At 36.7% G+C, this 17,729-nt stretch overlaps 1 protein-coding gene across 1 annotated transcript in view; it reads left to right on the top strand.

Moving 5' to 3' along the window:
* Window positions 1-17,729, top strand: part of ATP11A (ATPase, class VI, type 11A) — a 143,340-nt gene that overhangs the window by 98,003 nt on the left and 27,608 nt on the right. The window contains exons 8-18 of the mRNA XM_009326312.1: window positions 680-730; window positions 2,693-2,757; window positions 4,337-4,418; window positions 5,713-5,863; window positions 7,077-7,274; window positions 10,178-10,351; window positions 11,782-11,945; window positions 12,227-12,298; window positions 14,062-14,135; window positions 14,387-14,490; window positions 16,796-16,977. Of these exons, the coding sequence (XP_009324587.1) occupies window positions 680-730; window positions 2,693-2,757; window positions 4,337-4,418; window positions 5,713-5,863; window positions 7,077-7,274; window positions 10,178-10,351; window positions 11,782-11,945; window positions 12,227-12,298; window positions 14,062-14,135; window positions 14,387-14,490; window positions 16,796-16,977 (1,317 nt within the window). The remainder of the gene's footprint in view (window positions 1-679; window positions 731-2,692; window positions 2,758-4,336; window positions 4,419-5,712; window positions 5,864-7,076; window positions 7,275-10,177; window positions 10,352-11,781; window positions 11,946-12,226; window positions 12,299-14,061; window positions 14,136-14,386; window positions 14,491-16,795; window positions 16,978-17,729) is intronic.

Raw genomic sequence — 17,729 nt, 5'->3', positions numbered from 1 at the left:
GATTCTCTCCCCTGTCTTGCTGGGGAGGGAATGAGCAAGAGGCTTGTGGGTGCTTAGTTGCTATCCAGGGTCAACCCCCCACATTCAGATAAAATGTACTTAGAGATATTCAGAGGGAAAATTGCTTATTGGTTTATGCTTTTGTTTTGTTGTTTGTTTTTTTTTTTAACTCAGTTGTAGGTTTTAGGTTTTGTAAAGGGTAGTAATTACACTGGCTTACCTCAGGTAGTTTAGGGAATAAGATTTCTTGTTATGTCTTGCTAATGGATCTACTTAGAAGATTTTTTCCTAATTTTGTAATCTCATTATCTTTTTATACACAAACTTTACATTGATTTACGGTTCTCTGTATTTTTTTATTTACGTTTTAAATATAACCATATGTGTCTCTAAGTTTTTGTTTATGTTCTGGATAATCAGAGCATGTTCAGTTGAAAACTGCTCACTGTAACAAATACTTTCTAGAAAATATTTCTCAATCTATTCTCACATATATTTTTAAAAGTGAGAGTAATTTGCTTTGTTTTTAAATATGCATGAGTGGTATATATATCTACAGAGAGAGAGAATTGTATGTCCTTATAATGTACATTAAAAAAACTGAAACATTGGGACATTATATGCATAAGAATATACAAATTAGTAGTGCTGTTAAACTAATTGTGTTTTTCCTTTGCAGATTTGTTGGTCGAATAAATGTTTACCATGATAGAAATGAGCCTACTGCAAGGTAGGGAAAATCCAGAGTTTCTACACATTTAAACATTTTCAGGGTTGAATAAGCATTAATAATGAGAATTACCTTTGGTTCACCAACATTGCGCTGCCTTGTCTTATTGATGGAACGTTTTTCTCTTAGAAGTATCCAGACTGTTATTTCATATATCATAAATATTTCATCTTCTAATCGGATAGATTTCTCTTATTTTATATTTTTATGTCTTTATTCAACTTCAGTTTTTATTTGACATGTATTTAGTTTGTAAATGATGTTGATAGGATTTTGGCAGTACTTGTACAATACTGCCCCATTAGCATGGCGTCTCGGTAGTGCACTAAACAATATGAATAGTACCACTTGTGTATTTCTCTCATTTTTCTTCTTAGAAATTGAAGAGTTTGAACGTGCCAAGTATCATGTTTAGTCTTACTAAGGATGTTTGTACATTTGTCTAAAATGTCCACAATGTTGTGTGTGTTCAGGAAGGCAACATCCAGGGAAATGCATTTTGTGTGACAGGAGATGGCAATCTGTTACCCTGGGTCTGGCACCTAGAAGGGTCTGCCTCCTGTGCAAATAGGTTTCATCCCGAAGGGAGTCGTGGTGCTTTCTGCTCAAGGAGCAGTCTGTAGCCCAGGACATTCCTTGTCCAGCAAATAGAGAAGAAAAATGAAGCAGTACAAAAGAGGCACGAGTCTTCCTGTCTTTTCTGCCTAGGATCTTCTGTCTACCAGCAAGGAAGAGACTTGCTGTACCTGATTTTGTTCAGGTCCTTGCCACAAAGAGGCAAAGCAATAGGAGGGAAAGGCTTCTCGCTCAGGTCATGTCCTAGACCCCAGCGTGTGGGAAGTTACTCCATTCTAGCTAAGTGCCTTCCTAACCTCAGTGTGTCTGTAGATACATGATTTTCTATCACAGTTTGCTATGAGAACTGTCTTTTTTGCTTCTTTCACTTTAAAGATTCTTTTGACTAATAAAGTTGGTTGGAGATGAACTTGGGGGGGAGAGGAAAGGAAAATAAGCAGAAAATACCTTTTTAGTCTCAACAGCAGTAGATTGATCTGTGTATAACACGAGAAGAAAATCTGTGGCAATAAGACTTTATTCCTTGAATAGCACTATTAGAGCAATTGGTGTTTTTTACTACATTGGGGTATAATGTCTTATAATCCAAATCATTCATACAACATCACTGGTTTAAATAGAACTAGTCTCAGGTTTTACATCAGAGTTGTGGCCCTGGGGTTTTTGTTTGTTTAGAGTTTCTTGAGTTTTGGTGGTTTCATACCACATGAACACTGAATAACATTCAGAAATACTGAACTTACGACTTGTTTTTTTTCCGTTGATGTATGGATAGAGTCCGACAATTCTGCATGGTGTCTGTCTATAAAGTCGTCCTTGGTTTTGCACTCATATGGTGATTTGTATTACATATCATGCTCCAAAATATTATTTTAAACTGCATGCGGATCCTTAAATTAATTCCCCTACTCCTCAATAAATTATTTTACCTATATTCATCTTTATGCTTTGAAATGCATACAGTAAGTATCAAACAACACCTTATATGCCATTTATACGTAAAATAAAATGGAAGAATGTATTGTCCTTCATAAGTAATTATAACATGCAGGACACTATAGTTTATATAAGCCTAAAAAAAACTTGAATCAGTATTTTTAAAAATAAGCGCCTTACGATTAGGATGATGAGTCTGTATTTCGGTACCTATATATGTGGTGTTTAGATGCATTGGTTTAAGACCTGAATTGTGAAATTATGAGCTTAAATTTTAGGCATCTATATGTATATTTTTAATTTTCACTTAAAAGCTTTAAATATGCCTAGTAATTTTGTTACACAAAATAAAAATATTTGAGTAAAACTTAATTTCCTGTTTCACGTGGCTTCCACTAAGGTCTGCTGTTTCTCTAAATGTTTATATTTTGTAATCCTTATCTTTTGCAGGCCATTAGGATCCGAAAATCTGCTTCTTAGAGGAGCCACTTTAAAGAATACAGAAAAAATCTTTGGTAAATATTTCTATTGATTATTTAAATGGACCCTGAAGTAATAAGAAAACGTTTAACAAGGTTACAGCCCTACAGTTACTACTGAGCATATGATTTCTATTGAATCACTTGATTTGCAACTTTTTTATAAGGTGTACTATTGCTCTCATTGCAGTAAAGTAACTATTAATGATGTACAATGACTATAGAGATTTTTGGGAGGGGGATTTTATAGCTTAGTCTTCAAGGATTAGTGAAGATGACTCAACTCTTCATGTAAATATATGGCTTTTGAACGAGCACTGTGAATTAATGTTGTTGTCCCAAAGCAGTTAATGAGCCTGTCGAAAAATTTTAAATCTGTTTTGCTCATTTGTCAAAACAGACAGATACCCCAATCAGATATAAATATGGCTGATGAAAAAAAAAAAATCCACTTAAACAGTTCCTGATCAAAATTAGACTTTCTGTTAGCCAGTGTATTTTGTGTGTATGAATTGTATTCATTCCGTGGAAAATTTTGACTATTCTAGCAGAAGTAGGAAGCACAAGCCGAGATATGTTTTTTGGAAATTCAAGAAAGCCTAGTGGGAGTAGTAGTTCTGTTGTCACCAGCAAAGACTGGCTCGTTACAAAAGGGACAAGGATCCAAGTCATCCTCTATCATATACAACTTCCGTACGCCCAAGAAAGAAGATCGTAGATAGCCATGAACTACTGCTTAGCCTAAAATACCAAAATCGTGCAACTTCTCCAAAAAGAGTGTAAAAAGTATATATTAATTTAAACTTGTTCTCTTTTGCTTTTAAATGTAATCTGAAATAGATGAATTAATATAATTAGTTTGTAGTAAGTATTTCTGTAAACTTCAGAGGATGGTTTTAGTATTTCTGTTAACTTGTGTATTGGGCAGAGATGTTCCTAATATGAGTGATTTTTTCTGGTCTGCCTAACACATGCAGTATTTGCCATTACCCCAGCACAATCCATATCCTAAATTATTTTATTTTAGCAACGTACAGGTGTGCTGGTTTAATAAGTACTTTAAATCTACCTTCTGGTCTACAGCTTCTTTTAGTTGTTGTATTTGATCTTCTGAAGTTTAGTGTCTCAATCTGTGTTATCAACAGGAAATTGGTAATATTACAAGATCACTCTTTTCACGAACTATTAAATTTTCCTGAAGCAAGAAAATCGATGGCTGCCTTTTATTCTTCTTGGATGTATCCTGTAGTTTAGCCCTATCTGGATTTTCTTTTACAATGTATGACTTAGATTCTAAAATTAAGGCCAAAAAAAGAACTTACAAACACAAGGGATTTATTCAAAACCCAGCTTTGGTTTGGCTTTGATACATAGCAACATGTTAGAAATTGGGAACTGTGACTCTCGAATGGGATGTAAATGCCGCTTAAAATTTCCCTCTACGAACCAAGATATTAAAAACATTTCTCGTTTTTGAGTATCATCCAAACCTTTGTTCTTTTTCTTCAGACTACAGAGAATTTAAAGACATGACAGTATAATAATCTAGTGAATTGTACTTTTATGAAGTTACTGTACTGTGCAATCTTGAGTAAAACAAGTTGTCTAATTTCAGGTGTTGCTATCTACACCGGCATGGAAACTAAGATGGCATTAAATTACCAGGCAAAATCACAGAAGCGATCTGCTGTAGAAAAGTAAAATTTCTAATATTTATTTTGCGGGTGAAAAACTGCATGGTTGAATGGTGAATAAAAGGGATAAAGGGGGATTTTTTAATTTTTTTTTTTTTTTTTGCTAAAAGCGTATGTTTCATTGATTTAAATTAAAAAAGAGGTAGAGGGACTGACAATTTGCTTTTTTTTGTTTAACATTTTTTACTTATAAAATTAGTCATATAATGCCGTATAAATGAGGTTCTCAATACTGAATTATTATTCAATGTTAAGTGTTAAAAATAAAAAGCCACCTTAATGTCATGCTTACCTTTTTAAGGTTTGATGTGTTTTGCTGTTCCAGAAGACTTTTCTTTCACTGGTTAGAGTACACCTACTGACAGTTTTCCACGATTATGTGCTTCAATATCCTAACATTCCTTTTCATTGCAATTAAGTCTTGAATTCAGTAAAAATAACTTTTTTGATGCACTTCACTTTGGATCAACTCAGTAACACCAAGCCTGTCTGTGGCAGGTTTTCCATGGTTTAGCTAAAATTAAAAGTTCTGTTCAGGCACATTTGATGGGAAAGGAAGACAGTGCTATCCTCAAGGAATGAGCTGACGTTGGTCCCTTACTTTTTTTAAAATAGAATTATTTTCTAGTCCTAGTCTGCTATCTGAAATCATCAGCTCTGAGTAAGGTGTCCAACCTTGTGAAAAAAAAGATGTCATTGATTAAGGCAAGATGTACTGACCAGCTGACAGCCCTTCCCTTATGCAGTGACAGCAATGATGATGTGTCTCTTTCTACTGTTATTGATGTATAACCCATGCTGTTAGTTTATGCCCATCATTGATGAAAATATAATTTTAAATGCGAAGTGTTCTTGCTCTTTCTTTTTCTAGATCTGTCTAGAAAGAGTTAAACCATTACACCAATAAGCGAAATGTTCTCGATAGATTTATATTTCTAGAAAAGTACTTATGTGAGTGTTTTTATACTGGTTCAGAGAAATGGCATAAAAAGGTCTGCAGATACAAGCCTGGTTATTCTGTCATGATTCCATCTATGCTATTGTTTTCACTAACAGACTAGATTTGGTAATGTGTCTCACACTTTTTGGAAACAGTTACAGCAGTTAACATTTTAAATAGAAAATGGTCCTCAATGATATTTTTCTTCATTGGGAAAACAATGTAGAGAAATTATTTAACATCACAGCATTGTTAGACTTGCAGCAAATGTTCGGCTGAAGCACAAGTATAACATTTTTTAATAAACTCTGTAGTTTACATGCTAATGGAATTCTTATTTTGCTTTTTTTTTTTTAGATCAATGAATGCATTCCTTATTGTATACCTCTGTATTCTCATCAGTAAAGCACTAATAAATACTGTCCTGAAGTATGTTTGGCAGAGTGAACCATTTCGTGATGAGCCATGGTATAATCAGAAAACAGAGCCAGAAAGGAAGAGAAATTTGGTATGGAAATAACTTAAAATACCAAAGAAGTTTCACTAAATGCTTAATTTATAAGAATCCTACTAAAAAGTATATACAGCCTGCTTACTTACCAGTCATAAATTGCTGCCTTTTTTGCTAACAATGGTGACAGTGTATTTGTAGAAAGTTTGTATATTAAATTTTTGCACTTAAGTTGTATGCATGAATTTAACTGATGAGAAAATGTCTGTTTTAATATAAAAAGCCTCATGGATGTCTATTCAAGTTTCCTGTCATTTATGTGAATTACTAAAGAACTGGCCTCTTGCAGAGAAATACAGGACTGAAAGGAGTCCCATAACCATTGGCAGTCATATAATGGACGTGTTCAAAAGAATCTGCTGTAGGGATCTCTGTAAAAATTCCGCTCAAAAGCATAGTTTCATATAGCTCTGTAACTCTGTCATGAGCACTAGACACCAGCAACAGAGTTGCCAGTGTCCGATGTCCTTACGGGAGCAAGGACATAATCCAGAACAGATACCCAGATGATCCAAAGTGATGAACTGAACCCAGCACCACAGAAAGCATAATATTATTTCACCAAATCCTCCCAGTCACACTAGGGGAAAATTTCCTTTTTTACCCTAAATGCATGATGAGCACACGCTAGCCAAGATTCCTTATTACCACCACTAACCCTATCTCAACCTGCTCAGCAGGTTGACTATACTTCCCACAAGTCTCCACCACTGAAAAAATCGAGCCAGGTTATGTGCACACATTCTGCTTGTATTGAGAGAAGGAAGGGAAACCCTTTATTTATTAATGAAATGCTGCCTGAAATTTGTAATTTGGTAATCGTTGAATGAGTTTACTGTAGTTTTACGGTATTTTTCTGGTAATTTATGAATGTACATTTTAATGTTTTCCTTGTTCTCATACAGGTGTTCACCACTCTCATTTGTTGCTCTAGAACTTTACAACAATGCTGTGTAACTGTACTCTACACCTGTATTGTCTGTAAAGAAAAATACAAATTTAAAACAAAAAAGTTTTTTTCTTCATGCCAAATTAGTTGTGATGTTATAAATGATGAAGGTACACATCCTGTGCTGAACTGTGAGCTGTGAAAGCTGTTACTTACTGTTTGGAAGTTATTAGAAAAAAATAATTTGCAAATGTCTATAGTCATCTTTCGGTTTTTGATGGTACATGAAAAATCAATATTTTCATCTTGTTTCTTTGGCAGTTTCTTCGAGCTTTTACAGACTTCCTTGCATTCATGGTTCTTTTCAACTACATTATTCCTGTATCCATGTATGTCACTGTGGAAATGCAGAAATTTCTTGGTTCTTATTTCCTTACATGGGATGAGGAAATGTTTGATGAGGACACAGGTGAAGGACCACTGGTGAATACTTCTGACCTCAATGAAGAGTTGGGACAGGTAAATTTCATGGAATGATAAATTTTTTCAACTATTTCTACCATAATTTTTTATTTTAAAATTGTCACTTCAAATTTTTTTTTTGCAGCTTAGTGTGCATTTTCTGCAGTGCTGATTAATTTTAAAAATAAAATGTGCGATCTTCTGATTTTCAGAATAAAAAATTCTGATTTCTCAGCCAGTCAGTGGAAGTCAATTAGTATTACTGTATTAATAAAGGATAAACACTTTAAGAAAGTAACAATTTCTCTCCATTGACTATAGAGGGAGATTTATATAAGCATCTAACTTCCTTACAGTATAAGTCAGATGGGGGAAAAAACCTTTTTGTCTGGCTAGACTGACGTCAAATCTCCAGACTGACGTTTCATCCAGTAAAATGATTGACTATCACTCTCATTTTCCAAAAGAAATTCTATATTTAGTATTCTGTGTTAAGAAAATCATCACCTTGACACAGACACACATGAGTATTTTTTTGAGAAAATATTTAGAATCTCTGTTAATTAAAAATGTTTTCACAGGTTTTCAGATCAATAAATAGGATGGTGTGTTTCCTTATTTTTGTACAGCCAAACTAGTAATTAAGCTTTTAGAGAAAAACACATCTATTTGGATGAAAGGTGGTACCAAGTATTTTATTGTTGTGGGAGACAGTCGGCACTGTCTGTAGAGAAACTGATGAATTATGGGCTGGGTGAGCAGACAGTGAGGTGGACTGAAAACGGGCTGAATGGCCAGGCCCAGAGGGTGGTGGTCAGCAGTGCAAAGTCTAGTGGGAGGCCAGAAACTAGTGGTGTACACCAGGGGTGAATACTGGGTCCAGGACTGATCATTAATGATCTGGATGACGGGGCACAGTGTACCTTGGGGGCCACCCAGCTGGAAAGCAGCTTGGCAGGAAAAGATCTGGGGGTCCTGCTGGACACCAAGTTGAACATGAGCCAGCAGTGTGCCCTTATGGCAAAGAAGGCGAATGGTATCCTCATCTGCATTAGACAGAGTATTGCCAGCAAGTGGAGGGAGGTGATCCTTCTTCTCTAGTCCGCACTGGTGAGGCCACACCTGGAGTACTGTGTCCAGTTCTGGGCTCCCCAGTACAAGAGACATGGGCATACTGGAGAGAGTTCAGTGAAGGGACACAAAGATGGTGAAGGGACTGGAGCATCTCTTATGTGAGGACAGGCTGAGTGAGCTGGGACTGTCCAGCCTGGAGGAGGGAAGGTTCAGGGAGGATCTTATCAATGTATGTAAATACCTGAAGGGAGGGTGCAAAGAGGATGGAGCCAGACTATTTTCAGTGGTGCCCAGTGACAGGACCAGAGGCAATGGGCACAACCTGAAACAGGAGGGTCTGTCTGAACATCAGGAAACACTGCTTTACTGTCATGGTGACTGAGTTGCCCAGGCAGACTGTGGAGTCTCCATCCTTAGAGATAACCAAAACCTTTCTGGACATGGTCCTGGGCAACCAGGTCGTGGTGGCCCTGCTTGAGCAGGGTGGGTGGACCAGATGACCTCTGGAGGTGCTCTCCATCCTCAACTATTCTGTGATTGTTATAAAAAATAACTTACTACTACTAAAGTTAAGTGTCGTCCCTAGAATGGGACCCTCATCAGTACTTGGCATTATTAGTACGAATCCAATGAACTAAATTTTGCTTCTACCTTTTTGAAAGATATTATACATTGTATTTCTAATGAAGGCTTTGATTGCGAATCCTTATTTGTGGTTGTAGTAAATACTGTCATAGTGATATACACGCTTTATTCCTTTTTTCATGTAACGGGTGTTGATCCCAAAGCAGCACACTGAATGAATAAGAGACCTTTGCTTGATAGCATTTTCTATCTTGTTTCAGTGTATTATGAAACTGAATATAGGAGTTGAGATGAAATAAATCCATATAAATCCCGTCCACTTTGAAAAAAGTTGAATACAGGTATTGTGTCAACAGAAAACAAACCACTGGAAAATTTGGAAACTTGCCTTTTCAGATTAATGAATATTAGAAAAGTCAATCTAGGAGGAAAGTTCACATATTTAATAATTACTCTTATGACTGAGAGCAGAATTTGTTTTTTATTTTGTTTGATGCTCTTGATAAATGTTGAAGTTTGTTAAACAGTCTGATGAATACTAAATAATTGCCTTACTTCCAGTGTTTAATTCCTATCCTTACATAATGCTCTCAGTTTATGAAATATGTACATGCAATTTGTATACAATACCTATATTCAATATCCGAAACTGAACTTGTGCCAATCTAGCTCTTCTGGTTTATAGTTCAGGTTTTGGTTTTATTTCTGATGTTGTTATCCTTAAATGCTAGGCCTCATTGTAAAAGATAAAATTAATGAAAAATTCAATATTGAGATGAAAGGAATGTTTCCAGGGCAATAACAGTACCCATGTGTATAACTGTATGTGACCATTAGTCCAGAGTCCTCATTTAAACTAATGTAATTGGTGTGTGGAATTCTGATACTACCCTAAGGACCATTCTGACAGTAACTGATCCAAATCCAGGCACATACATTAAATAGTGATCCCTAGGAAATGGAATTTGTGTGCATTTTGTTTCCATAAATATCTGTCTTACACCAAGAAAGACATTAATAACCAAAAAGGAGCTTGAGAGAAGAGTGAAAGTAGGTTAGACACACTATTTATATGTGTTATGAGGCAAAAGATAGCTTTGCTGATACTCTTGTGTGGTAAAATCTTTCAGGGCCCACATTTCCGTGGAAGATAACTCCCAAAAGAAATTGTTGTCTTCCCTTTCTGAAAGAGCCTGCATAAGGATCTTTGAAGGAAGGTGTAACCCAGTAATAATCTCAGTTTTGTTAAGAGACCTTGGAAAATCTCTTTTTTTTTGTTTTTAATTTGTGTTCATTTGCAGATTGAGTATGTCTTCACAGACAAAACAGGAACGTTAACTGAGAACAACATGGAATTTGTAGAATGTTGCATTGAAGGGCACGTTTATGTACCACATGTTATCTGCAATGGCCAAATTCTTCACGATTGTACAGGCATTGATATGATTGATTCTTCTCCAGGAGGAAGTGGAAAGGTATGATGACTCTTTCTAGGTTCTTGTTTTTTACAATGGAACATTGAAAATTGAACTGTGCTGATGAAGGGAATATTAGAAATATAACATCCTTGAATTCCACTAATCAAAGTAGATAACGGTAGGAAAAGCATCACAACATAGACATTTTCCTTTCCTAGTTTAGAGTAAGATTTAAAGGCGTAACAGGAAGTTTCCCAGCTTACTGCGTCTGTAAAACTGAATTAAATAAAACCCAAAAATATAGAACTTTCTCTGGTTAATAGCTAAAGAAACATAATAGCTGGTTTTCGTTTAACATTAGCTACAATGGGGAAAGCAAGGCAGGAAACTCCTCGAAGGGGAAAATGAGCGCTCAATGCAAACACTTACTTAGTCATCACTGAGTGAAGATGTAGCTAGAGAATGGTTTATGATCAAATTAAATTACTTTTAAATGTGCTTAATATAGCCACATCTGAAATGTGCTACACACGGCATGTATGTGCTGTGGCTTTTTTGCTGTGTAAAGCAAAATTAGTTGAAAGTTAAGGAGTCTTCACATGTCAACTGAGGAGCAGGGTGTAAATGGGCAGGATAATCATAGCCAAAGGACAATATATTTTAAAATATATCGATACAGTCTCAAATCATACTTTGGCCATACATACTACGGCAAAACAAGGCCTCTTAAAATATGTTGGTGTAATTCAACAGCCTTATGGCTCTCATCCATGGCCCTCAGAATGTGGTCCCAAGGTACACCGTGCCTTTTATCTTGGAATTACAATGACACAGACAGTTTGCGTTGAACAGCACAGAAGACTAAGATTCAGACACAAAGATACAGGTAGAACACAGCCAGGTATCTATGAAATAGAAATCTCTTTCTGGTGTCAGAAGCTGTCATTACCAAGCCATCTGAAACTTCATAGAAGTTGTTGGTTCCAGCTGCCAAAATGTCCACGCTCCTTTTATTTTATGTAGCTCTGAGAGGTGTTCAAGCTGCGTAAGAAATTGAGATCTGTAAAGGCTGTGAACGCTTTTGCTCCGGGTGCTGTGTCCCTCTGTCTGGACTCAGGACTCCTAAAATTGTGCCTTGACTAGTATTTAATACAGGTTGGTAAAGTTTAAGCAAAAGGAAAGAAAAAAACCTTTAGCCACATCTAGGCACTCAGAGGAGGCAACAGAATGCACACTGTCTTTTTTGGGCATCAGCAGCTTGACTTGCATGGCAATGCTAGGTAGCACTAAACAGCTATTAAGCAGTTGTGTGGTTACCACTGGGAAAGACTTGGCTCCCTCTAAAGGGCAGATGACCTGTGACGCTGCCTTTATCTGGTAATAAATAGTAGCAATCAGTGACATTGCTAACCTTCCAAAAGAAAAGTTTTCACAGGAGTACTTGAAAGTGATCACACATAATGACAACCATTCCTTTTGTTTTTCAGGAGAGAGAGGAACTCTTTTTCCGAGCTCTTTGTCTTTGCCACACTGTTCAGGTAAAAGATGATGACAGCGTAGATGGATTGAAGAAAAACCAGCTCTCAAGAAGATCTTGTATATATATTTCATCATCACCTGATGAAGTTGCTTTAGTTGAGGGAATACAGAGGTATGTGTGTAAGTAGGTATTATACTTTTTTAATCTAGAGATCTAATCACTGAAGTTCAAAATTGTTTTCAGCACAAAAATCATAATAACAAACACCAAATCAGCTAGAGCTGATGATTTTTGTAACACACAGTCATGATTACTCATAGTCATAAGTCAAATAAAAACCGTTTGGGTTTTTTTCAGAAGATAAGCTCGGTCTTAAGTCCTTATATAATTATCCAGTTTAAGCATGTCGTATTTGTTGTATTCATTCTCTTGATGTGTGTTTCGTTTTACAGACTTGGTTACACCTATCTAAGGCTGAAAGACAATTTTATGGAGATCTTAAATCGGGAAAATAACATAGAGAAGTGAGTGATTAAAAATATAACAAAAGAGACAGGTGATGTGTTTTTACTGATGTGTTTAATAAATTATTCTTTTTTCCCTATAGATTAATTTTTAATTCGGAAAAGTCAGAAATTGTACATTTTAGTAGAAAAAGAAATGATCTACTAATATTTATAATTTTGATAGGCTCTGTAGTTCAATATTTTCACTTAGTCTGTTAGTTTGACAGTATATGCAATATGAAATATTAATACAACAACAAAGGTGTGGTGTTGGGTTCATGACCTAATCTGATAGTTCCTAATAGTTTTAGGTACTATGGTTATTTCTCCTTTGTTATATGGTGAATAATATTTTCTTAATAGAAAATGGTATGTACCCCATTTGTTGTTCACAAATAATCCATATAATTTACAGGAGGGTAATATCTATAGAATAAATTTTTATAGCTGGTTCAAAGAAAATTTAAAACAGGTACTGTTTTTTTGTCATTTTCCTTTGACGTGTAGAATAAATCTTGTAGACCATAATATGAGCAAAATTTTCAATAACATTTAAGTAGTACAACTGTTTAATGGGATGTAGATACTTTTGAAAATGTTACCTTACACTTCTATAGATGTCTGTTGGTTAAGGCTATTGTTTATCTGTGTCTTACTGCATGTGTACTCTGCTAACTACACAGGGACCTTTGGGCACAAATATAGGAACCTTGCTGTTATTTTTCCCCCTTTTAGGGGAATATGGAGCATTTTTCCTGAAGGTTACTTCAGACTTTTGTGGCTCAACTCACAAGAACTGGAGTCGGTATAATTCGGTGATTTATGAAAGCACTATAATTACTAGGAATTTTCTCCAAAATGCATCGCAGTTTGTAGGCATAGGCCTGATCCAGCTCCTTGTTAGAATCTGTTGTAACTTCTAATGGAATAAACACTGTGGCCTTGCACAGGTTTGAATCCCAGGCTGTTGTAAGGACTTAGAACTGGATGATCTAATTAAATAAGCAGATATATTTTATAAGCAAAATATTAACAGATGAATCCTGAAGAGATTGGGATTAATGATTGGGATGCTTACGTTTGTGCTGGAAAAAGGGGGGGGGGGGCTCTCTTAGATAAAAGGAAATAGGTAAGAGTAAATGATAAAAGTATATAAACTGATGAATTATACAGAAACAGTACAACAGGAGCTCATGTTCATTTTTCCTCCCAGAAGGGAAAGGAACATGGGATAAAATCAAATCATAAAAACAATGGCAAATGTAAAACCAGTAAAAAGAAATGTTTTTTCACTTGAATAACTTGTCAGTCAACACTTGAGCAAGATTCATGAAATTAGGTGGGCACTTTTGAGAGAGAGGAATAGTCAAAATTAGAAAAATATTAAATAAAGACTTCTGTGTAAAAACCTGCGCATTTCAAGTTCTAAGGCTATGCCTATGTATTATAGGTAGGAATTTACTTACTTCATAAGCAGTATAGTGCTCTACTGCAAGATTTCTGGTCTTCTGCTTAAATAAATTGCATTGACTATACATCCAAAGATGCCTACAAACACCATGCACACAAATTCTGTTTCAAGTAATTAGGAGCTGAGGGCCTCCCCTAGTTATTATTTGTAACCTGCTGTTTCATTCTGTACTAGTTCCATATTCCACAGTACTCAACATAATTTTCCATGTTAGAAGTCATGTTTTATTTGATACGCTTGAAGTCGTAATAACCAGTTTAGGGATCTGGAAAAGCAGAGTTGTTTAAAAAATATTCTATTTCTGTTTCAGGTTTGAATTATTAGAGGTTTTGAGTTTTGATTCTGTGAGACGGAGAATGAGTGTAATTGTTAAATCTTCAACAGGTAGGGCTGTCACGTTCTGTTTCTTCTTAGATGGTTTTGTTTCTCTTGAATTTATTTCAGGTTTATCAAAGAGTTAAGCATTAATCACAGTCTATGTGCCTTTCGTTATAAAAAAGGGGACCGGCTACCAGCAGGACTGCAAATGTTATAAAAAAGTCGGGAGGAATCTTTTTGAAGAGTTAGTAATTTGGATGTTTTTCTGAAGAAAGATATATTTGACCATTTTGAATTCCATATGCTGTCTCTTTTAGGTGATATATTTCTGTTTTGTAAGGGAGCAGATTCTTCCATATTTCCTAGAGTTAAAGAAGGCAAAATTGACCAAATACGATCCAGAGTTGAACGCAATGCAGTGGTAAGATTCCATTTTGTTGATCTGTTCATGTGATATTAGTGTCAAAAAAAAATTAAGTGTCCTTACCTCCTGCTTGATCTGGTAACAGATTTGTTTTCCCAGGCACCGAGATTATTCTATGCCAAAGTGCACACAGACATAGCGGTCTGTGTTACTCCCTTATTTGAATCTGTCCTCCATCTCATCTTCCAAATGGCAGTTGTGGTGACATATGAGCGCATTGGATATGCACAACAGTATGTTATACCAGAGGTCATCAATTAGCTTTTTAGTATGGCATTTTCACAACTGTGGTGGTTTGAATTAACTTTGGAATGAAAGAAAAGTGAAAAACTTCACTGAAAATCTCATCCCTGCTTTCAGCCCCCAGCCTTAGCAATTGCGATTTGCTGCCTTTGATTGCTTTTTTACAAGCTCTTAAGAGAGAAAATCCATTAGAGTACAATGTAGCAACAAATGCGCTTCTTATAGGGAAACAGCGCAGTGATCATCCTTATACTTACATTTTTCCTTGCTAAAAATGAACTATGAACTGCCTGATCATCTTTAAAAGACATTCAGAACTTGGTTTTACCTGAAAGGTAGTATTTGGAGTTGTGAAATATTGAATTCTGCCAAAAATATGCAGAATCCATTGCAATGGAACATGACTGCCAGTCTTATAAATGGGATAAAATTTGCTGGCATCCAGTACTCAGACTGAAAACAAAGTATTATTACAGGTATGTGAAAAATTACCTACAGCGTTAACCTGGTTTTGTTTTGAAGGGAAACTTCAAAACTCTTTGCCAAAGTGCTTTGCTAAGCTTTACTGTATGAAACAGCTGTCTGATAATTACAAGTGAAGGAGGCTAGTGAAAATGAAAGAAGTGTTTACGTATCGTATCCATCCAATGTCTGTCAAGAGAGAAATCCAGACCAAGAGCTATTTCTTCATCCTGAATAATTGGAAATAGGGCTGGCTCCTACATACAGAAGCGTCTGAAAGAAGATACAGGAAGCCACCTGGCACCTGCCCTTATCAATAGCAAGAGTCAGGGAGATTTTTTAATACTTCTCCTTCTTGGATTGTGTTGTGGTTTAACCCCAGCTGGCAACTAAGCACCACACAGCTGCTCGCTCACTCCCCCTGCCCTGGTGGGATGGGGGAGAGAATCAGAAGAGTAAAAGTGAGAAAACTCGTGGGTTGAGATAAGAACAGTTTTATAATTGAAATAAAGTAAAAATACAACAACAAATGCAATTGCTCACCACCCGCCGACCGATGCCCAGCCGGTCCCCGAGCAGTGGTTGCTGCCCCCGGCCAACTCCCCCCAGCTTATGTACTGAGCATGACATCATATGGGATGGAATATCCCTTTGGCCAGTTTGGGTCAGCTGTCCTGGCTATACTCCCTCCCAGCTTCTTGTGCGCCTTTCTGCTGGCAGAGTATGGGAAGCTGAAAAGTCCTTGACTTAGTATAAACACTGCTTAGCAACAACTGAAACATCAGTGTGTTACCAGTTATTCTCATGCTAAATCCAAAACACAGCACTGTACCAGCTACTAGGAAGAAAATTAACTCTGTCGCAGCTGAAACCAGGACAGATTGGTAATAAGTAACTATACAATGACCTTCTGGATTAAAGTTTATGCAGATAAAGTGCCGGTTAAATGGTGTTGTGAGAGGCAATATATTTGAGGTGGCAAAACTTCCTTTCTGTGTTGTAGCAGTTTCTTCCTGGCTTACACAGTCTATATACTCCCTTTCTTATTCATCACACAGTCCAAAAGTCTGAGCTAGTCTGAAACACCCACAGCTAAATTCTAGTTTTCACTTGACTGAAATGGCAGAGTTGGATTTTCACTTTCAGCACTCTCTGTGATGTTTTGTCCCTGTCTCTGCTGCAACACAGCATCAAAATCAGACTCTGCAGAGCTACTATTTATATTGTTGTTATTTATTCTGACTCGTCCTGCCTAATTATACACATAGGGAAGGAAACCTTTACCTTGACTTTCCTTTCCCTGGTAATCTCATACATCCAGTTGGGTGGGTGAGCTCTTTCTCTTCTGGAGGACTGAGGTTTGTCCCTCAGGTTGTAACTGCTTCCAGGGCAGCCCAGAATCAAGCTGACCCATGTTCTCGTCTAGACTATACTGTACTAGGCTATACTGTACTCACTTCACTATAAAAGTAACGGGACTCTTCATCTTAATTGTAAAATCATTCCAATTTTTCAAATATTCCAGCATAAACACCAGCAAGAAGTCTAAGAAGAGTTTTCTAAGAGGCGTTTTGTTTCTTTTGATTACATTCTTTAGGAGGGACTGCGAACGTTGTGCGTTGCATATAAAAAGCTCACAGCAGAAGAATATAGCAATGCACAGAAGCTGCTTCAGAATGCAAAGTTGGCCCTCCAGGACCGGGAAAAGAAATTGGCAGAAGTGTATGAGAAGATAGAAAGAGATTTTATTTTACTTGGTGCTACAGCTGTTGAAGATCGGTTAGTACATTTCTACTATGTTTATGTGATGTTATCAAAGTATCATAGAATCATTAAGGTTGGAAGAGACCTCTAAGATCATCGAGTCCAACCGTCAACCCAACACCACCATGCCCACTAAACCATGTCCCTAAGTGCCGCATCGACACGTCTTTTAAATACTTCCAGGGATGGGGACTCAACCACTTCCCTGGGCAGCCTCTTCCAATGTTTAACCACTCTTTCAGTAAAGAAATTTTTCCTCGTGTCCAATCTAAACCTCCCCTGGCGCAACTTGAGGCCATTTCCTCTCGTCCTATCACTTGTTACTTGGGAGAAGAGACCGACACCCACCTCACTACAACCTCCTTTCAGGTAGGTGTAGAGAGCGATGAGGTCTCCCCTCAGCCAGGCTAAACACCCCCAGTTCTCTCAGCCGCTCCTCATAAGACTTGTTCTCCAGACCCCTCACCAGCCTCATTGCCCTTCTCTGGACACGCTCCAGCACCTCAACGTCCTTCTTGTAGTGAGGGACCCAAAACTGAACACAGGGCCCAAAACTGAACACAAGTAGTTGAAGACTCTCTTGTAACTCTTTTTCTGGATTAGAGATTTATTTGAAAAACCCTTTATTTGAATCAATTCTATACCCTTAGCTTACTAAAGTTACACATGGTAACTTTATAATTTAGTAAGCTAGTAACAATAGTTAAGTGTACAAAAATCAGTATATTCAAGCCATTTACATGCAGTTCATGTAATACCTTATTGAA

Source organism: Pygoscelis adeliae, unplaced genomic scaffold (genome assembly GCF_000699105.1).
Source record: "Pygoscelis adeliae isolate BGI_AS28 unplaced genomic scaffold, ASM69910v1 Scaffold156, whole genome shotgun sequence".
Taxonomy (NCBI): Eukaryota; Metazoa; Chordata; class Aves; order Sphenisciformes; family Spheniscidae; genus Pygoscelis; species Pygoscelis adeliae.
The sequence above is the reverse complement of the archived record's forward strand: the minus strand, read 5'-3'. Positions and strand labels throughout refer to the sequence as shown.